The 21,490-nt window shown below is 58.7% G+C and overlaps 1 protein-coding gene across 2 annotated transcripts in view; it reads left to right on the top strand.

Annotated features, from left to right (window-relative positions):
- KCNH6 (potassium voltage-gated channel subfamily H member 6) overlaps window positions 1-21,490 on the top strand; it is a 33,816-nt gene that overhangs the window by 10,291 nt on the left and 2,035 nt on the right. The window contains exons 3-14 of one of the 2 annotated variants that reach the window (XM_056511909.1): window positions 1,805-1,960; window positions 4,535-4,644; window positions 7,380-7,692; window positions 9,029-9,240; window positions 13,078-13,506; window positions 14,227-14,626; window positions 14,848-15,047; window positions 17,417-17,669; window positions 18,112-18,305; window positions 19,047-19,146; window positions 19,506-19,787; window positions 20,092-20,272. In XM_056511909.1, the coding sequence (XP_056367884.1) occupies window positions 1,805-1,960; window positions 4,535-4,644; window positions 7,380-7,692; window positions 9,029-9,240; window positions 13,078-13,506; window positions 14,227-14,626; window positions 14,848-15,047; window positions 17,417-17,669; window positions 18,112-18,305; window positions 19,047-19,146; window positions 19,506-19,787; window positions 20,092-20,272 (2,830 nt within the window). The remainder of the gene's footprint in view (window positions 1-1,804; window positions 1,961-4,534; window positions 4,645-7,379; window positions 7,693-9,028; window positions 9,241-13,077; window positions 13,507-14,226; window positions 14,627-14,847; window positions 15,048-17,416; window positions 17,670-18,111; window positions 18,306-19,046; window positions 19,147-19,505; window positions 19,788-20,091; window positions 20,273-21,490) is intronic. The other variant, XM_056511910.1, reaches the window with a different exon arrangement.

Below are 21,490 nucleotides of genomic sequence, written 5' to 3'. Positions count from 1 at the left end.
TGCAGCTCAGAGCGCGGGGCAAAGGCCGGAGCAGGGACCTGCAGGGGCAGAAGCCGCCAGGGGAGGAGGAGCCTTGGCTCCATGTCGCTGGGGTGGTACCTGGGCGCTCCAGCATCGCCAGGAGTTCTGGGACAGGAGCCCCGGGGCGCTCCATCATCTCCAGGAGTTCTGGGACAGGAGCCCCAAGGTGCTCCAGCATCGCCAGGAGTTCTGGGACAGGAGTCCCAAGGTGCTCCATCATCCCCAGGAGTTCTGGGACAGGAGCCCCAAGGTGCTCCAGCATCGCCAGGAGTTCTGGGACAGGAGCCCCGGGGCGCTCCATCATCTCCAGGAGTTCTGGGACAGGAGCCCCAAGGTGCTCCATCATCTCCAGGAGTTTTGGGACAGGAGCCCTGGGGCGCTCCATCATCTCCAGGAGTTCTGGGACAGGAGTCCCAAGGTGCTCCATCATCCCCAGGAGTTCTGGGACAGGAGCCCCAAGGTGCTCCAGCATCGCCAGGAGTTCTGGGACAGGAGCCCTGGGGCGCTCCATCATCTCCAGGAGTTCTGGGACAGGAGCCCTGGGGCGCTCCAGCATCGCCAGGAGTTTTGGGACAGGAGCCCCAAGGTGCTCCATCATTGCCAGGAGTTCTGGGACAGGAGCCCCGGGGCGCTCCATCATCTCCAGGAGTTCTGGGACAGGAGTCCCAAGGTGCTCCATCATCCCCAGGAGTTCTGGGACAGGAGCCCCAAGGTGCTCCAGCATCGCCAGGAGTTCTGGGACAGGAGCCCCGGGGCGCTCCATCATCTCCAGGAGTTCTGGGACAGGAGCCCTGGGGCGCTCCATCATCTCCAGGAGTTCTGGGACAGGAGCCCTGGGGCGCTCCAGCATCGCCAGGAGTTTTGGGACAGGAGCCCCAAGGTGCTCCATCATTGCCAGGAGTTCTGGGACAGGAGCCCTGGGGCGCTCGGGGGGTTTTGCCAGAGGGACCATGGCAGTGGCTGTGGCTCAGGGGGTCCTGCTCCACCACTGCCAAAGCAACAGCAGGCAGCTCAAGGAAGGGACTCCACAGTTATAGCCTAAGGTAGGGTTTTTGAAGGATTTGGTGGGAATAAAGCTGGCAAAGCAGGTGGGAAACCACCTGTATCCTTCATCTGGTGCTTTGGAAAAGACCTGCAGGTGTTTTCAGTTGCCTCAAATTGCAGACTGGTGCCTGGCTGATGCATGTGAAGAGCCACAGGGTTGAGCTGACATCCAGCAGGAAAATCCCTATGGACACATTTGGGATTCTCCTCACAGCCTCCATCACTCCCAGGACACTGAGCCAGGCCTTGTGCCCCCTTTGTGCCTCAGTTTCCCCATGGCAGGACAGGACAAAGCCATGCCTGATCACTCCATGCCCCTGGGGACCATCACACTGATCCCACCCGGTCCTCACCCCCACCACCTGCATCAGTCCCCAAAAACTGCCTGGTGATTGCAGGGCAATTAACTGCAGCGTGATTACAAGCAGGATGCTTAATGAGGTTAAACCACTACCTGGGACTTCCTGAGTTCTTAATTACTCACTCTTTAATTGCTGCTCTCAAGTACATTAATATAAATGACTGTCTGGGACAGAAAAAAGAGATGTGATCAGTGTGATGGGGATGCTTCGGGGATGTGGCCCTTTCCCAGGGTCAGATCCCATTCCAGCAGGGACCACTCCCACCAAAGTGCTCAAACCCCCTTTTCTGCCAGAAGTGTTTGGAGCTGGGGCGGAGGGAGGGAGGTCAGGATTCGGTGTGTGTGCTGCCCCTGAGCCTGTCCTGTCTGTGCTCGCAGCGTCGTGTTTCCGCTGCCTGGTGGACGTGGTGCCCGTGAAGAACGAGGAAGGCGTCGTCATCATGTTCATCCTCAACTTCGAGGACCTGGCGCAGCTGATCGCCAAGAGCACCGGGCGGAGCCTGCACCAGCGCCTGTCGCACGGCTGGGGCAGAGGTGGGTGTCCTGCTGCCCGAGGGGCACCTGCGGCAGCTCCGCACCCCGCTGTTTGCTGGGGACACCTGGGGACGGGGGAGCAGCCCCGTGTGTGCACGGCAGGAGCTCCGTGTGCCTGCGCAGGGACGGGGCAGCCAGGCCCAGCTGCGTGGGAAGGGCTGCTTGGGCCAGCTGTGCTCCCCTGGCCCCACAGCTGCCTGCAGGCACTTCCCGAAATCCCAGCGGCGTGGGGAGCAGGGCTGGGTCTGACCCCCTGCGTGGGCTGGTGCAGTTTTGGGAGGAGGTCTTGCTGTGACTGGAGCTGTGGAGACCCCTCCATGGACCCCCCCCACACTGCTGGATCTTTTCCATATTTAACACTGGCTTGGGCTGGAGGTGCTGGTGTGGGCAGGACCTGTGTGTGGGGTCACCAGGAGGGCCAGGGGACATTTGGTGTCACCAACAGCATGGCTGTGCCGTGGGGATGTCGCTGCAGGCGAATGGCACAAGGAGGGCTCAGCCTGCCCCAGCTTCAGGCTATTCCCGGCTCTCCTCGGCTCATTCCAGGGTCTGGGAGACAGTGGAAAATTCAAATTCCCTTTTTTGGGAAGACTGGATCAAAGGGAAGCTGTGGTGAGGCTCTGGAGGGGATGTGGATATTCAGGGATGCAGATGTTAGGCCTGACAGAGCTGACACTTCTAAACCTCCTCCTTCCATACAGACCTCAGTGCTGGTCACCTCTGCTTCAGTCAGGGAAACAACCCCACCTCTGCCTTCATGACAACATTCCCCAGGGAGGCTTTGGGAGGCTCTGGGCAGGCCTCAAAATAAAGCAGTGGGAGCAACATGGGTCTGTCCCCCCATGGCACAGCAGGACCAGAATCAGGGCCAGGGCCACCTCAGGGAGCAGCGGGGACAGCTACCCCCTGAACTGGGGTGTGTGGGTCCCAGTGCATTCCCACTCGATGCATTTCTGTATCCTGGAGCCATTCAGGTGTCTGTGTGAGCCAGCAGGTACCAGCAGAGTTTTATATGGGTTTGTCTGGATTTGTATGGGTTTTATGGGTTTTATGTGTTTATGTGTGCTCAGGCCAGACATGCACACAGGGGCTCATGGATGTGTGTGTGTGAATGGACAGATCACCGTGCATGTGTTCGTAGCTCTGTGAAGTGATGAGATTCATGTTTTTGAAGGATTGCTTTAGTACCAGCTACCCTCTTGCATGACCTGCTGAGGAAATCCTGCATTGCAGCCCCAGTGTTGCTTTGCAGCCCCACCAGCTCTCAGAGTATCTCAACATACATGCACCCATACCCCACCCAAAGACTTTGGCAGAAGGCACCCAGATGAGTCCCTGTCCCTGCCCTGCATGTTGGATGCTGTGCTGTTTATCCCAAGGGCTGTTCCTTGGGTTTCCCACTCTGGTGACAGGGAGTGTGGAAGGGCTGGAGCTGCTGGTGCCCATCCAGATCAGGCTGTCCTGCAGAGGTTTTCTGGCTCAGCCTGTGACTGCATTGCCACAGGGGCTGCGTTGCTGGTCACCAGCTCGTTGGTGTGCAGGCAAAGTTGGATGCTTTACTTCTTCCAGCTGGAAAGCTGCTCTAGGCAGTGGGGATGGGGTGAGCAGAGGGACCCTGTGTGGTACCCCATGGATGGGGCATTTCTGGGCAGGCTGGGACCCTGCCCAAGCAGCTCAGTGATGTTTTGGTGCTGGATGAGGGAAGCTAATCTTGCCAAAACCAAAGAGCGCCTCAATGTGCTGCTTTTTCCCAGGGGACACTGTCTTTGTGGATCTTATGCCACATCCCACGTGCCCCAGGATTTAGGCCACCTTTTGTGCAGATAGGGAGCCCAGCTGGTGCTGCTGGATGAGCTCCAGGGCTGAGCCAGGCCCCGAGGGTGTGAATCTGGCTGCTCACACCAACTCGGCACCAGCAAGGGACTGTGGTCTCCTCCAGAAGAGGACAAGTGACTTTGCATTGAGTGTCACAGCAGGGGCACTGGGCCCTCTCCACATCTGGGCTCTTCCTCTCCTGCACCTCTCTCACAGCTCCTGGCAGCCCTGGCTGCCCTTGTCCCAGCCCCAGTCCCCCCTGTGATGGCAGGAAGGGACCTGCGTGGTCCAAATTCCCTCACTGAAAATCCAAATCAAATCCAGGAACAAAATTGCTGGAACTACTTTTCTTTCAATGCCTTTCTAAATTACCATCTCTATTGTGTGGGGTTTTTTTCCCTAAAGTTCCACCAAGGAGATTTAGAGGCTTGATTTCCTCCGGGTCCAAATCCTTTAAGTGGCTTTAACCTCTTTAATTGGCTTAGGGATGCTCTGCACCTTTCCTGTCTCACATCTGCAGTTGTAGGGAACTCTTCTCCAGCTCAGAGGAGCTCGCTGCCAGGTCAGGGCCTGCCTTGAGCACGCAGTGATGGCATGGGAAGAGCAAGCGCTTTGGAGGAGGAAGGGCCACACAGCATGTGCGTCCCCAAAGCCACCCAAAATTCTCCACAGCCTCTCCCCTGTCCTGCCTCACTCCAGCCATCACATGCAGCTAGGTCACATCTTTCTCTCTTGTGTTTTGTTTTTCTTTTTGACAAGGTGAAGGTAGGACTTTGAAGTTTAGTCTCCCGTCCCTGCGGCGACTCAAAATCCAGCGGAAATCTCTGCCCACCAGTGAGTTTGATGGAGTAGCCATTGACTATGGAAAGGTAACCGTAGCCTTTGTCTGATCTAAGCCCACGCCTCAGGCCAGGTCCCAGTGCTGCTCCTCGCTGTCCCCACCCTGCTGCCCTTGGCTGCTGTGGCTCCATCTCCAGTGGTGCTGAGCCCTGCTGGGGCTGTGCTGAGCCCTGCTGGGTCTGTGCTGAGCCCTGCTGGGTCTGTGCTGAGCCCTGCTGGGTCTGTGCTGAGCCCTGCTGGGCTGTGAGCCCTGCTGGGCTGTGAGCCCTGCTGGGTCTGTGCTGAGCCCTGCTGGGGCTGTGCTGAGCCCTGCTGGGCTGTGAGCCCTGCTGGGTCTGTGCTGAGCCCTGCTGGGTCTGTGCTGAGCCCTGCTGGGTCTGTGCTGAGCCCTGCTGGGGCTGTGCTGAGCCCTGCTGGGTCTGTGCTGAGCCCTGCTGGGTCTGTGCTGAGCCCTGCTGGGCTGTGAGCCCTGCTGGGCTGTGAGCCCTGCTGGGTCTGTGCTGAGCCCTGCTGGGTCTGTGCTGAGCCCTGCTGGGTCTGTGCTGAGCCCTGCTGGGTCTGTGCTGAGCCCTGCTGGGTCTGTGCTGAGCCCTGCTGGGCTGTGAGCCCTGCTGGGGCTGTGCTGAGCCCTGCTGGGTCTGTGCTGAGCCCTGCTGGGCTGTGCTGAGCCCTGCTGGGGCTGTGCTGAGCCCTGCTGGGCTGTGCTGAGCCCTGCTGGGCTGTGAGCCCTGCTGGGGCTGTGCTGAGCCCTGCTGGGTCTGTGCTGAGCCCTGCTGGGCTGTGCTGAGCCCTGCTGGGGCTGTGCTGAGCCCTGCTGGGGCTGTGCTGAGCCCTGTTGGGCTGTGAGCCCTGCTGGGGCTGTGCTGAGCCCTGCTGGGGCTGTGCTGAGCCCTGCTGGGCTTGTGCTGAGCCCTGCTGGGCTTGTGCTGAGCCCTGCTGGGCCTGTGCTGAGCCCTGCTGGGCCTGTGCTGAGCCCTACTGGGCTGTGCTGAGCCCTGCTGGGGCTGTGCTGAGCCCTGTTGGGCTGTGAGCCCTGCTGGGGCTGTGCTGAGCCCTGCTGGGCTGTGCTGAGCCCTGCTGGGGCTGTGCTGAGCCCTGCTGGGCTGTGCTGAGCCCTGTTGGGCTGTGAGCCCTGCTGGGGCTGTGCTGAGCCCTGCTGGGGCTGTGCTGAGCCCTGCTGGGGCTGTGCTGAGCCCTGCTGGGGCTGTGCTGAGCCCTGCTGGGTCTGTGCTGAGCCCTGTTGGGCTGTGAGCCCTGCTGGGGCTGTGCTGAGCCCTGCTGGGCTGTGCTGAGCCCGGCTGGTGTGGCTGCAGCCCCACCCTGCTGCTCTGCACATCCCGAGCCTCGTGGGGGGAGCAGGAGATGTGCCAGAGCAGGGAGGAAGGTCTGGCTCTGCGCTGCAGGTTGTCCAGGGTGGCAGAGTCCAGGGAGCTGTCCCCAAGGAGGGGACGTGCTGGTGGCTGCAGGAGCGTGGAGCAGCTGTGCTCTGAGCAGGGACTGGCAGGCTCCTCTCCCCGTGTTCTGGCAGGGACCAGGCAGCACAGGCAGGTCCAGCTTCTCAGCCCTCCAGCAAAGATTGTCCTTCCCATGATGGAGGGAGATGCTGTCACCAGCCTTGAAAAACTGTTGGTGGGCCTGTTTAGAGATTGCTAGAGATTGTTCTTGGTGGCTTCCTGACTGTCAGTAGTGCTCAGGGTACCTCCCATCAGAGACCTTTTGTTTTCTGAAATGCTGCAGCTCAGGGCTGTGAGCAGGAGGCTTCTGCTCTGCTAAGGCATCCCAGGTCCCAGGGTCTTGCTGTGCTGGGTGTGTCCAGGCAGCCTGGACAAATCTGCTTCCCCAAATCATTGATATGGTGAGATGGAAGGTGCCTGTCTTCTCAGAGGTTGTGCTTATGGCAGGTTGAAGATGTGTGCAGGGTTATCAGGTGCTTTGGGTACATCATTCCTACAGGCACAGCACTGCTAAAAGCTCTGGGTACCCCCAGGCTGGAGCTGCACGGGGCACTGCCGTGTTCCAGGGCACACACATGGAAAATGTGCTTTAAGGACACTGATCCACCCTTGTGCTGGAACTTGGGCGAGTGGGCACAGCCCTGCAGGTGCAGGGCCAGCCAGCAGCCAGCCTCTCCAGCACCCCATCCTAAAACCTGCCCCAAAGGCCTTAGGGATGGTGAGAAGTGCCCCGTCCCTGCTGTGGGTATTACTGGAGGGACACAGTCTTGTGGGTTTCTGCTTCAGAAGGTGACTGCTTTGCACACCCCATTGCAGAAATGGAAGTCTGGAAACTCTTCAGGTCTCCAGGCACAGAGGTTTAGCCATGGTTAACGGTGGCTGTAGGAGAAGGAGGAGCAGCATGGCCAGATGTGCAAACCCAGCACAGTGCAGTGCCTGCTGGTGCAGAGCACGTCCTCTCCATGAGCTCCAGTGCAGGGCCTGGGCACTGAGCTCGGTGAGGGGAGGGCAGGGCAGTGCTGGGACAGAGCACAGCTCAGGAAGGCACAGCAGGTGCTGCAGGCCTTCCCTAGGTCTGTTCTGCTGCTCTCACTGCTCCCAGCTCTGCAGCCTCGCCTTGCCAAGCCCCCGTGGCCGCCCAGGGACCCTGGCACTCGCCCCACTGCAGAGCAGGTGCTGGTCAGGCTGGAGATGACCTCAGCTTCTTCCCAGCCCTCTGCCTCTCCTCTTACCCACCCTGGCTCCCCCACCTTCCCCCCAGCACGCGGGGACTCCTTCTAATGCAACGCTTTCTCCTGGCTGTCTTAAAGCCTGGTGCTGACTCCCTGATTTTGAGGGACTTGAAGACATCGCCCAAGGAAAATTGTATGCAGTCAGAGACCGAATCCCTCCTGGAAAAGGAGCGGAGGCCAAGCCTGGAGGCCGACCCCAGCCTACAGCACTCGACCCCGAAACAGGAGCCTCCGGTGCTGGGCCCTCGAGGGTCCTACCCTGCCTGGGGCTTCTTTCGGTCTCGCCCCGGGGGCAGCTTCCACAGCCTCCGCAGGGTCTCCTCCTTGGACAACTTTGAGGCTGCGAGGTCTGAGTTCCAGAGAAAATTCAGGGAAAGGAGGGCAAACTCAGGTAGGGAAAACCCCGGAGCTGTCGGTTCTACGGCGGGAGTCAGGGCTGGCCGTGCCTCAGCACGTCTCGGGGGGAGGTCGCGCTCTTTTTCCCTCTGCAAACTGGAGGCTGCTGGCTCTTCTCCCCAAAACGCCCTGGTCTGGTGTGGTTCCCTGCACAGGCAGGTCCTGCTCTGTAGGTAGAGCCATCTGTGGTTGTGTGTGAGATGTGAGACCGTGTGAGGTTGCATTTCCTGCCCCACACCAGGGGCATCCCAACGCCATTCCAGCTTCCCTGGAGGGAGGGAAGGGGCTTGCAGCATGTGCAGTGTGAGCTGTCCATGTGTTGGAGGTGGGTGAGACACAGGCCAGGCCACTCTGAAGGGCAGGAGGGAATGATCCTTCACCTTGCTATCCACATCCAGACCTCTGGTTCTCATGAGAGTGGTGGTGACAAATTAGATAGGGGTCAGGAAAGAGAAGCCTCTCAGCTGGGGGTGAGAGAGATCTCTCTGTGGAATGTGGCTGTAAAAAATGGGCTGAAGGTTCATGATCCCATAGTCACAGGTGATGGAGCCTCAGGAGGAGCCCCAGTGTAGAGGGAGGGAAGGGGAATGAGCAGGGAGAAGGGTGGCAGCAGGATGGCTGGTGCTGACTGGACACCTTCACAATGTCCTCAGACACTCCATGCCCACACCACCCCTGGGCCAATGCCAGAGTGCGAGGGTTAGAAGGGGTAAAAAATTGAAAATACAACCCTGGCCTGCCTGTAGGACATGGAAAGGTTGATACACACTGAGTGCAGTGCCTGGGATCTTCCTGGACCCTGGGGCTGGGTACAGGGTCCCACTCACAACAATACATTGCCACTGCCCTGACCATGAAATGACACAGCTTCCTCCCTGGTCCTGCCCTGGGGTGACCCAGCAGCTCAGGAGCTACGTTTGTCAGGCTAAAGCATGCAAGGGAGGAGGAGGACCTCCTCCTTTGTCTGTTTTCATGCCGGTTTTGGCATCTCTCCCTGGTGAATCCCAGTGGGTTGGTCCCCAGACCACTACAGGCACAAGGGGCAGCAAAGGACACTGAGTGTCTCTGCTGTGACAGCTGGTCTGAGCCCCCTGAAGGAGGGTTAATGGTGAATAGAAGGGTGATGTGTGGGAAAAACAGCCCTCTCTCAGGCATCCCCCATCTGAGCCAGCCTGAAGAAGTCAAGCCTTTATGGCCAAGCAGACTTTGGAACCTTTTGGTGGCACCCTGTGGTGGTCCCCAGCTCCTGGAGGTCCTACACGAGGTCGGGGCTCTGGGGTCTGTTCCTGCTCACCCTGCCCTCCTCAGTGCTCCTCTCCATCCTCTTTCAGAGGCTTCCCACGTCAAACCCAACCCTCCGAACTCCACCTCGGACTCGGACCTCATGAAGTACCGGACCATCAGCCAGATCCCGCAGTTCACACTCAACTTTGTGGAGTTCAACCTGGAGAAGCACCGCTCGGGCTCCACCACGGAGATCGAGATCATTGCTCCCCACAAGGTGATGGAGCGCACCCAGAACGTCACCGAGAAGGTCACACAGGTACGGAGGGGCCACCTGGGGGCTGGTGGTGCGGCTGGGGGGTGGTCACAGGCACTGCGGTGCTTTTGGGAGGTGGGAAGCAGAGAGGGCAGTGACGCCTGGGGATTCCATCCCAGGAATTGCCACTGTCCCTGTGTTTGCTTAGGCCTTCCTCTGAATGGCTGGAATTCTGGTTTTACTCCCCTAAATGAGTATTTCTGGTGATTTGTGGCTGGGGAAACACCAGCAGGAGCTGCTCGTGATGGTGGCCGTGAAGGGGACTCGCGTTTCCATCTCTGTGTGCCAAGGAGCCAGCCTGGTGTCTGCAGGCCGAGGGCCACAGGGTCCCCTGGGAGACAGCAGGTGGCACTGCACTGTCACCAGCACGGGTGGCACCGCCTGTCACTGCAGGGGACCCTCGGCACTGTCAGCAGAGGGACACTCGTGGACAGCACATCCCACAGGATTTCAGAGTGTGGGAAAGGTGCTGATGTGTCCCAAAACCCCGAGCAAGGAGCTCTTCTGGCTGTGGGGAAACTGAGGCACGGGAGAGCCTCAATGTACGAAATACATCCAACTCCTGTTGTTGCCAGCAGCAGCCCAGGGCAAATCTGATGAAAATGCAGCCATCTGACCCCAGAAAAGCCTCCCAAAAGGTTTGGGAGTTTGCTCCATCAGAGTGGTGTGCTGTGCAGGATTCTCCTGTTCCAGTGCCAGCAAACCTTTACCTTCAGCCTCCATGCACAGGGGATGGGCTCCCCCCTTCACACATCACGGAACAGTTCTTAGGCTTGTTTTCCCCCTGGCTTGGCCCCTTCCTTAGCCCCTCTCATCTGGGGGTGACTGCAGTGACCTGGGATTAACCCCTGAACTCCAGTGGGTCAGAGCAGCCCCGTGGCCCGGCCCCAGCACCAGGAGCCCAGCAGGGATCAGTGTCACACTGGGTGACTGTCACAGTGGTGCTGGCCGCTCAGTGTGGGGTCAGGAGCTGGTTGTGGAGTGATGGGATCAGGGGGACAGGATGGACTCTCCCCCACCCAGGGGGTGCCTGTCCTCACCCCAAAGTCCCCCACACCTCCCGCCCAAGCCACAGCTCCCTGCTCCTGGCTGTTCAATAATTCATGGTGAGGCAGAGACAGTGGCGAGACACAGTCTAAAAATACCGGGGGTGGGCAGGAGTGGAGCCAGGGGCTTTGGGATGGTCTGGCCTTGCAGGGAGCTGGCAGGGAGGGCCAGAGTGCAGTGAAGGTGCCAGGCTCAGCCTCACAGGGCTGTGGCTCTGGGGCACAGCTGGAGGCACCTGGGGATGCTCTGGGGCCGGTGTCAGTGGGCTGGGGTCCTGTCTGCAGGTGTGTCCCAGTCCCCCCGTGTGCCCCACTGGGCAGGAGAGTGCTGGGGACAGGGATGGGAGACAGGATACGGGCTGGGAGTGACACTGGGTCACTGCCAGCCTGCAGCCAGCACCATGGGCCTGATCCTGCCCAGCCCCTTGTGCTGGGGGCTCTCCTGGTGATTCAGTCCCCTCGTCCCCAACACTGGGCAGGGGACACTGGGGCACAGCTGGGAAGGTGATGGGTGCCAGCACCATGGGGCACAAGCAATGACCTGGGTTAGCCAGGGTCACAGGAGCCTCCCCCTGTGTCACCACAGCCCACACACACACCCTGCTCCCTCCTCCTCCTCCCTTCTGCACTCCCTCGCTCACTGCCAACACCCAGCACCCCACTCCATGAGCCTGCAGCCACAGCCAGGAGTGCAGGAGGGAGGGGGAAAGGGAGAGACAGCAAGGAGAATCCACGGAAAACATGGGCACTGCCACCTTCAGAGGCTGCCAGGGCCACCCAGGGGTGACCTTCCCGTCCCTTAGAGGGGAACAAGGCTGCAGCTGCTCCCTAGTCTATGTTGGCTTAGAGGCTCTTCTGGGGACTGTTTCTTTACCCTTTTCTGCCTCAGATCTTCGGGGCTGCAGCTTTTTATTCATTCCTACCTGGAAAGCAAGAGGGCTTAACCTGCTCTTGCTTCTGCCACAAGAGCCAGGTGCCAGGAACTGGGACAAGGGGCAGGGCAGGTGCCCCAGCATAGGGGACAGTATTTGGTGGCCTAAATTCAGGACTGGCCCCACAGAGCTGCCTCCAGCCAGGCAGAGCAAGCATTCAGCTGCTGAGGATGGGAGCGTTGCTGGTTTTCCCAGCACAAGGTGAAGGAATCTCAGCTCTTCTGGGTGCATCCTAGTTTTGGGATGAAGGGTTTTATCGGTGCTGCCTTGTCCCCTTGCCCACGGTGCCACGGAGCCGGTCCCCGAGCCCAGCAGTGCCTCACTCCCTGCACAACGATTGCCTTCGGGTCACTTTTTCCAATCCCTCCCCTCTGTCGCGGCCCCATTGGCGCTCGTGTCCCCACGGGGCCCCGACATCGACTGCCTTTGATCGCTGGGCTGCAGTGCCCTTGCAGCCCCATGTCCCGCAGCCTGGCTGGCTGCCTGCGAGCCTGCCTGGGCAATGCCAGGGCCCGAGCGCCGCGCCCGCCGTGCCGGGCGCTGGGGCTGGGACTGGGGGCCCCCATGCTGGACAGCCGCACCTCGAGGGTCAGCCTGGGGCGCCGCGCCAGCTGCAGGCAGGTAGGAGCAGGGGGAACCCCTGGGGCTCTGGGTGTGGGAGCAGCTGCTGCTGGTGGGACGGGGCTGCAGCGGTGGAGCCACTTGGGCTGGGAGCATCGGGAGCCCTTGGGAAGCCCTGGGACAAGGCAGCTCTCGGGGCAGGAGGGATCAGACCCTTCTGATCTGGCCAGAGCCACGGGGATCTCATCACTGTTGCCTTGGGATATATGGGTCCTCCTCTCTCCTCTCTCTCCTCTCTCCTCTCCTTTGCAACCTAGCAAAAAGCTCCCTTTTAGCTGGGGGCTCAGTGCCAGGAGAGAGAATCGAGGTGCCCTTCTCCCTCCTCTGCAGCTGGCACTGGTCCCAGCCCCACAGGGACCCTGAGCAACAGGGACAGAAAGGGATCCATCTGCCCCCAGCTCCAAATAAGCCCCTTCATGCTGCCACCCCTCAGCACCCAAAGCAGGGCAGCCTCATCCCTCCCATTCCCGGTGCCTTGTGTTGTGCTTCCACAGTGGCTTCAAAGCCATCAGGTGCTGGCATTGGTCCTGGAGGGGGGACTGGCCAGGCTTAGGTGTGTGGGGAGCTCACCTGTGCTGTGGAGTGTCCCCAGGAAAGCAGAGAGCTGGGGGGACACAGTGGGAGGGTGCCTGCACCATTTCACCACCTGAGATGGTGTTTGCACATTGGTGGCCACAGGTGAGATGGGAAATGGGCATTGCCTGAGGCTTTGCTGCAGGTTGCCCAGGCTGTCCTTGTGCTTGCAGGACAGCTGTGTCAGGACATCCAGAGGAAGACACTTGCTATGGCCAGAAAAAGGCATGGTGCAAGGCTTGCAGGATGCCTCATGTGCTGTCACCCTCGGGTGACACAGACATGGGGTGGCATCTCCAAGCTGCCCATGCCATAGCCCAGGACTAGGACAGGGACACCCAGCAGCTCCCGAGCAGGTGGCACAGAGCTGGGGGCAAGAGGAGGCACAGCAGCAGACACTTTCCTCTCTGTTGGGTCAGGACATAAAGCAGGGAAGAAGCTGCCCCAAGGGTGCTGTGACCATCAGAGACAGACAAGGACCATGGTGTCAGCCACAGTGGGCAACTGGGTGAACACAGGCAGCCAGCAAAGTGAGAAAGCTGCGGGAAACCACTGTGTGAGCACACAGTGATGCTCTGCCAGCACACGGGAGTCACTTGCCTGGTCCATGGCACTGTCCTGCTTCCCTGCTCTGCTGCTCTCCCGTCCTCACAGCCCTCTCCCGGCAGGTGCTGTCCCTGGGCGCCGATGTGCTCCCCGAGTACAAGCTGCAGGCGCCGCGCATCCACCGCTGGACCATCCTGCACTACAGCCCCTTCAAGGCCGTGTGGGACTGGCTCATCCTGCTGCTGGTCATCTACACGGCCGTCTTCACCCCCTACTCAGCCGCCTTCCTGCTCAATGAGGAGCAGGTGGAGGAGAAGCGCTGGGACTGCAGCTACACCTGTGACCCGCTCAACATCATTGACCTCATCGTGGACATCATGTTCATCGTGGACATTGTCATCAACTTCCGCACCACCTACGTCAACATCAACGACGAGGTGGTGAGCCACCCCGGCAAGATCGCCATCCACTACTTCAAGGGCTGGTTCCTCATCGACATGGTGGCCGCCATCCCCTTCGACCTGCTCATCTTCCGCTCTGGCTCCGATGAGGTGAGAGCAGGGTCTGCCAGGACAGGGGGACTCGTGCATGGGTAGGGAGAGACGTATCAGAAAGAAAGAAAGTGATTTGGATAGTCTGATGGAAGTGGTGGATGGCTAAATCCGTGGGGAGAGGGGGAGGTCACGGGGTGGAGAAGGGTGTCTTTACAGATTTTTAAGCAGCTGGGACCTGGGATTTAATTTTTGAGGGTCAGGCAGTCCCTACTTTAAGTGTCAAGAGTGGATCCACTCCATTTGCTGAGGCTGACCCAACAGAGCAGGCTGGGGGCTCAGTTTGAGGGCTGGCTGCACATTCCAGGGTGGGTGAATTTGGGGGTGCACTGCCAGCCAGACTTAAAATATTGGCAGTGGGATAGCACTATAGTTACTGCCTGGAGGCTTCACATCTGGGAGTGAAAGGCAGCTCTTCTGGGAGCAATGGCTGGCAAGGTGAGGAGGCATCAGGAAATATGGGCCTGGCCTTGGCCCTTCTCACTTGCTCACCTCTAATCCCAGAGGTTCTTGCCTTTATGGTCAGTAGAGGGAAACTGCCCTTCCTGTGCTGTGACTCACCTGACCTAGTCCAGAGATCACCTCCAGAACAAGGTGATTCACACTCTAGAAATGCATTTTTATCCTTCAAAGGAGGCAGGCTCAGCTGGGAACACACCTTTGGAACATGCCATATTTATCTTTTGCCCATCCCTGAGGTCTCTCACCTCTCCCCTGCAGACTACCACCCTCATTGGCCTCCTGAAGACGGCGCGTTTGCTGCGCCTGGTGCGCGTGGCGCGGAAGCTGGACCGCTACTCGGAGTACGGGGCGGCCGTGCTCTTCCTGCTCATGTGCACCTTCGCCCTCATCGCCCACTGGCTGGCCTGCATCTGGTACGCCATCGGCAACGTGGAGCGGCCCTACATGGAGCACAAGATCGGCTGGCTGGACAACCTGGGCGACCAGATCGGCAAGCGCTACAACGACAGCGACCTCTCCTCCGGCCCGTCCATCAAGGACAAGTACGTCACTGCCCTGTACTTCACCTTCAGCAGCCTCACCAGCGTGGGCTTCGGCAACGTCTCGCCCAACACCAACTCTGAGAAGATCTTCTCCATCTGTGTCATGCTTATTGGCTGTGAGTGCCTGCGCATGTCCCGCTGTCCCCATCCCTGCCCTGGAGGTGGGAGCATCTCCCTCTGCCTGTGCCTCTTCCGCACAGGCAAATGGATGGGGTGATAGAAATAGATGTTTTCATGTCCTGCTAGATACAGGTTTTGGGAATCTGCTGGTTCCAGGTCTGGTGTAGCTGGCTGTGCTCGTCCCCATGTCCCGCTGAGTCCTGCCCTCTCGTTTCAGCTCTGATGTACGCCAGCATCTTCGGCAACGTCTCAGCCATCATCCAGCGTCTCTACTCAGGCACAGCGCGCTACCACACACAGATGCTGCGGGTCAAGGAGTTCATCCGCTTCCACCAGATCCCCAACCCGCTGCGCCAGCGCCTGGAGGAGTATTTCCAGCACGCCTGGTCCTACACCAACGGCATCGACATGAACGCGGTGAGGATGGGCGGGCGGGCCCTGTGTCCTCACAGCACCTTGTCCTGAACAGCTCGGCCTCCAGACCTGGGTCCACCCAAACGCTTCCATCCTTTTGATCAGGATGGAGGCAGGAGACTTGGGAGGCTGGAGTCAGACTCTATCCATACACCCCCTGCATTCCCACCTCCTGCATCCCCCTTTCTTCTTCTCTCCTTTTTCTGCCATTCCTTTACATCTACCAGAGGTTTTCCAGGGTCGTGAGCACATTTCTTGGCCAGAGAGGAGGTTTGGTGGGGAGCTCAGAGTCCCTATTGGCACTGAGCACTTTCAGGCTGGTGTCTGTTGGTGTCACAGGAGTGGAGCAGGTATTGATCCAGCTCCTCTCCACACCACTGGTTGCTAAGCAAAGTGCATCCTGCTCTAGCAGCAGGGAAAGGAGAGCATTTAAATAAACCTCGATCCATTTTAATTAGAGCCCAGAGAGGCAGCTGTTTGTTAGCAAAGGGGGGATCAATGGTGGAGCTGTGCTGGAGAGGCGCCGTGTCTCCGAGCCTGGCAGGAGGGCTTGTGGCACCGGCGCCGGGGCTCCGTGGGGATGGGGACGTGGCTCGGCCGAGTATTCTGGTCTGGGGATGGGCTCACAGCCCTGGCATCCAGTGCACAGACATGGTGCCTCAGCCAGCAGCAAGGCAGAGGGATAGGAAAGGATAAGGCAAGGAGAGACGAGACCTTGTATTCCTGGTCTCTTGGTCCTGGGCTGGTTATCAGCCCACTCATTGCCAGCTGATGCTCCTTTTCCTTAAGATTTGATCCTGAGCAGCATCAGAACACAGATTTGTATGAATTCAGCATCTCCCTCTAAAGTTGCTGCTGCCACATGAAAAAAACTGGGCAGCATTTGGGGGTTTGCTGCTGGGAGAGCTTTGGGTTTAATCTCTCCCATGCAGGAGACACCCTGGGCTGGGCATCAGTGGCACGAAGGAGAAGCAGTGCCACAGCACCCTCCCAAGCACAGGTGCTCTTGGCTTGGTGCAAACCCAGGTCACAGATCCCCTGTGAGAGCTGAGCTTGCAGCTCAGCCATGCGCCACTCACGCCAGTTCCTGCTGGGAGCTGCAGAGACACGGCCTGATCTCATCAATCACCCCCTCAGCCTGATCAATTCATCCACACCTAATTCCCCAGGAGGGAAACACTCCTGCTAGCATGGGGGATCATGATGGAGCCAGGAACAAGTCGTGCTCACCAGTCCCAGCATGGCTGTTCCAGATTTGGCCACCAGCGGGATGTGAGCAAAGAGGACAGCGAGGAGGACCCCAGGGCCATATGCTGCTCTCCAAAAAAAACCCAAACCCAGGTGGTTTTCACCTTGGCACTGTGAGTCATTGGTGGCAGCAGCTTTCTCCATATTGTGAGTTTTACCTTGATGTCACCTTCCAATTCAGCTTTTGTTCAACATGAAGTATTTGCACAGGTATATTTAGCTGTCAATGCACACAACTGTCCCGTGCTGCTGCTTCTTGGCATTCAGGCAGGTGCTGTTTAATTAAGGTTTTTGTGCTCTTTGTGCCAGTTTCTGCTCTCATTCATCCGAGATTAGTGGGTGTAAAGATGAAAAAGGGGATATGGCACCAGTGGGTATAAATAGATTGAGCTGGTTACTTTTATTTATTGCTTGGGAGTGCTGTTGTCCCCAGCCACAAGCAGCAAAAGCCAGCGACAGGCAGGCAGGCAGGTATCCACCAGCAAGGGAAGATCAAAGGTCATCAAAATCATGGGAATACCTGCCCCATAAACCTGGGAATTTCAGCCCCAAAATCCTTGGAATTTTAAGATCCAAACTCTAGGAATTCCTGCCCCAAAACCCCAGGAATTCTGGCCCCAAAATCCTGGAAATTTTGGCCTCAAAATCCTGGAATACTCAGCCCTGAATCCTGGGAATTTCAGCCTCAAAAATCCAGGAATTTCAGCCCTGAAAATCTGGGAATTCCAGCCTCAAGATCTGGGAATTCTAACCCAAAAATCCTGGGAATTCCCCTGCCCCCTGGGGGATAGGGATAAGGTTAGGGTTTGGGTTAAGGGTTAGGGTCAAAGGTCATCAAAATCGTGGAATCACAGAATGGTTTGAGGTTGGAAGGGACGTTAAGGCTCAAACTGTTCCAGTCCCTGCTATGGGCAAGAACATATTCCACTAGATCAGGCTGCTTCAAGCCCCATCCAGTCTGGCCTTGAACAATTCCAGGGATGGGAAAACACTCCCACCTCTGGCTTTTCTGGGTGTCTTTCCCTGCTGGGCCCCCTTGCTCCATGCTGTCACACGAGCTCTCCATTCTGTCACGGCATTCCCTCCCGGGACAGCGTGTGACCCATGTCCCTGGCTCCCCACAGGTGCTCAAGGGCTTCCCCGACTGCCTGCAGGCCGACATCTGCCTGCACCTGAACCGCACGCTGCTGCAGAACTGCAAGGCGTTCCGGGGCGCCTCCAAGGGCTGCCTGCGCGCCCTGGCCATGAAGTTCAAGACCACCCACGCCCCGCCCGGGGACACCCTGGTGCACTATGGAGACGTCCTCACCACGCTCTACTTCATCTCCCGGGGCTCCATCGAGATCCTCCGGGAAGACATTGTGGTGGCCATCCTAGGTGAAAAAGCCCTTCCTTTTGGAGGGGTGATGGGCAAGGGGCAGAGGGTGATGGGCAGTGAGCAGTGGACAAAGGGTGGAAGGTGAGGGTAAAGACCTTCCCACAGCTGGGGAAGGGAAGGTTGTTCCTCAGCGTCTAATGGGTCCCCGTGCCAGTGGACAGGGAAAGGAGGATCCCTGGGAGGTGCCAGGGAGAAGCCACAAGGGAGTGAGGAGAGCAGAACACAGCTCAGCAGTGGCCAGCTAGTACTGATGACCCACTGCCCTGCCTTGGTGCCACCACCAGTGGTGGCTTCCACAGCGTCATCCCCAGCTCACACCATGGGGGTCGGGCTGCTGGGCATCCCCGTGCTCATGAGCCCCAGAGCACGGGGTGCTGCACCAGAACAGCTGGAGCAGCAGTGCGTGCCCAGCTCTCCATAACAAGCTGTCCCTTGACACAGGGAAGAACGACATTTTTGGGGAGCCCATCAGCCTGTACGCCCGCCCAGGGAAATCCAACGCAGACGTGAGGGCCCTGACCTACTGCGACCTGCACAAGATCCAGCGCGAGGACCTGCTGGAGGTGCTGGACATGTACCCAGCCTTCTCTGACAACTTCTGGAGCAACCTGGAGATCACCTTCAACCTGCGAGATGTGAGTGCCAGGGCTGCCCCAGGGAGCAGTGTGGTCAATGCTTAAATTTGGCAAGTGGGAGGGCTGAGCAAGGATGTCAGCAGGTGCAGCAGCCACATTTCCCAGGGCGTTCTCCAGGGAGTTATGATTCCCCACAGCAGGACATGTCTACTGTGTCTTTGGAAAAGCTGGTAAAACAAGCCATGCCAGTGGTACTTTGCTCTGCAGCACTTGTAAATTATCCACAGGGCTGCTCCAGCCTGGGCAAATGGGTTGCACAAGTTTTGAGGCTGCTCAAAGAAATGAGCAGAAATATTCTCATGCTTCACTGAATTGGGTACCAGCTTCCTCTGAAAATTCCTTTCTAAATAATCAGGTTTGCGATCCCTGAAAATATTTTTGCCAGTGCTGTTAGACTCTTTCATAGTGTGTGACTGAACTTTGTCCCTTCCTGATCTTTTTTTTTCAGAGACCTGAAATATAGAAAAGAAAGTCAAATTCCCTCCATGTCCCATCCCACTCTGGGATGTCCTGCCACTTCTCAGGGTGCTCCTTCCCTCGCCATGGCCCTGACACCCTTACCTCAGTCTCAGAGCAGCAGGGACAGGCTCAGGAACACCTTAAGCTCTGAAACCAGCGCAGGAGGCACTGGATGGGACGGGGCAGGGGTGAAGAGAAGAGGCCATGGGGAGGGCTGTGGCCTGTGGCAGGCAGGGGGGGACGTGGCCCCGCTCCCCTGGTGACAGCCCTGTCCTTCCTCAGGCAGACAGCGTTCCGCGCTCCCCGCTCAGCGAGGAGTACGACTGCACCTACCGCCGGGCGCGGCGCCGCAAGCGCTCGCTGGGCCAGCCCAGCAAGCCAGGTGAGTGCCTGAGTGCCTGGCCTGGGGAGTGCCCTGAGCCCCCTGAGCCTGGGCACAGCCTGGGGAGTCCCCATGAGTCCCTGAGCCTGGGCACAGCCTGGTGAGTGCCCCTGAGTGCCCCTGCCTGGGCACAGCCAGGTGAGTGCTGGCACAGCCTGGCCTGCAGGCAGGAGAGCAGCACCATCAGTAATTACTGCCCTAGCAGGTGCCCCAGTCCCTGCAAACCATTCTGCAGGCACCCAAACTACCTCCCCTCCGTCCCCCTGGGGTGCCCCAGCCCTTCAGGCATGCTGAGCGAATGGGAGCTGTTCTCTGCGTGCCTGGCTCTCCCCAGAGTGACCTGCTGTGCTGTCCCGCAGACACGGGCACCTCTGATGCAGAGCAGTACCACACCTACTCCGAGCTCACCAACCCGCAGGAGCCGCTGGGCAAGGAGCACTGGGACGAGCTGGGCAGCAGCACCTCCCCCTGCTCCCAGGCCAGCGACGACGAGGCCAAGACCGGCAGCCCTGGGAAAGCCGAGCCCTTCCCCAACCCCAAAAAGGATGACTTTGCTCTGCCCTCGCTCAGCCTCATCACCAGCAGCGCCGGCACCACGGAGACGGGCAAGCAGGTGGCAGAGAGCAGCCAGTCCTACACAGGTACCAGGGCGGAGCTGCAGGAGGTGCTGAGAGAGCCTTGGGTGCATGCTCCTTGCCCTGGAGCATGTCCAGGCTACGCATGTGCACCTGAGGGGAGACACAAGGGTCTTCGCTGCCTTTTGACCCCAGCTGGGTGTGCTCTCCATGTGTGCCAGGGGGGTGTGGGTGGCTGTCCATGTGGTGGTAGCTGTCCCTGTGTCTGGTGGTGGCTCTGTGTGTGTCAGGTGGCAGAATCTGAAGCACCTCCATACCAGTGGGTCTGCAGGATGCCAGACGAGTGCTGAGCTGTCTCCTCTCCTTGCAGCCACTCCCCTGGATATCCCCAGCATGTTCACCTTCTGGGAGGACCGGCAGCCAGGCCACCCTGCGGAGCCTCTGCAGCACATCTCGCTGGTGCACAGCTCACAGGACGTGCCCCTGCACAGGGACTACAGGCCAGGGCAGATCGAGGCCAGGCTGGAGCTCCTGCAGGCCCAACTCAGCAGGTGGGCAGGGCTGGAGAGGACCTGGGTGACCCTGGGCCATCACTTTCTGCTTTCTAAAGGTGGCTGCAGTGGGCTATGTGTGACACGTCCTGACCCCTGGACACTGCACTCCTGGGGAGGGGGTGGGAGTGCTTTGCAAATGCAGTGGCTTCTCAAAGGGCAAGTCTGACCCTGGCTGCAGCCCAGCCCCTCATCTGCTGCTCTGCCACCACCCCTAGCATCTGTCACCACCCCCAGGCACGACTGGAGCTCTTTGCAGGTCCCCTCTTGGTACTGCAAAGACCTACAAGCATCCTCTTGCTTGAGCAAATGAGCCTCATGACCATCATTGCCCTCTGAATAAGAAAAAGTACATAATTTTTCAAACTGACAAAGTAGGTTTAGATTGGATACTAGGAAAAAATCCTTCCCTGAGTGGTCAGGCCCTGACACAGGGTACCCAAAGCAGCTGTGGCTGCCCCACCCCTGAAGTGTTCCAGGCCAGATTGGATGAGGCTTGGAGCAGCTCTAATGGAAGATGTCCCTGCCCATGGCTGGGGATGGAACTGGATGAGCTCTAAGATCCCTTTCAACCCCAACTATTCTGTGATTTTTGAAGGAGAAGGAAGAGCCCACATTGGAGGTGAAGGTTTGAGGTCCCCAGGCAGCATCCACATGAGGGGCTGATACTGTGGGCTTGGGTGCCCTTCTTGAGGTCATTTCAGCACACACTCATGTTCAGGTGTCTCTCCAGTGCACCATCCCAGCACTGGGGGACAGATCTGCCCACTCTGTAAGTCATGCTGTGACTGTGTCCTGCAAGCAGGGCTGTGCCCAGTCCTGCCAGAGCTGTTCACTTCAGTCACGGACAAGGCAGAAGGAAGAGACTTCTACTTTTCTGTTTCCTTCTGTTCCACAGTTAAAAGTGGTTGGCACTAACCTGCCTTGCTCCATCTGTCAGCACAGGCAGCTGGCCTAGAGAATTGATCCAGATTAAAACTAACCATCATGATTTTTCCCCCCTCAGGGGTAATTTTAGCTTTTTTTCAAATGCCCACTCCAGATCCCAGTTTGGCTGCACATAAAATTGGGCAGAGGATGATTGAATGTGGCAGGAGAGGGATGGCAGGATTGCTGTTTCTGTGGCAGTGCTGGTTTGGAGCTCTCTGCAAACCCCCCAGGCAGAGGCACAGCCTGGCTGCGCTGGGGCAGCGGGATGGGCACCCCCTGCCCTGCCCT

This window comes from Oenanthe melanoleuca, chromosome 27 (assembly GCF_029582105.1).
Source record: "Oenanthe melanoleuca isolate GR-GAL-2019-014 chromosome 27, OMel1.0, whole genome shotgun sequence".
NCBI classification, from domain to species: Eukaryota; Metazoa; Chordata; class Aves; order Passeriformes; family Muscicapidae; genus Oenanthe; species Oenanthe melanoleuca.
This window is presented reverse-complemented; position numbering and strand designations above follow the sequence as displayed.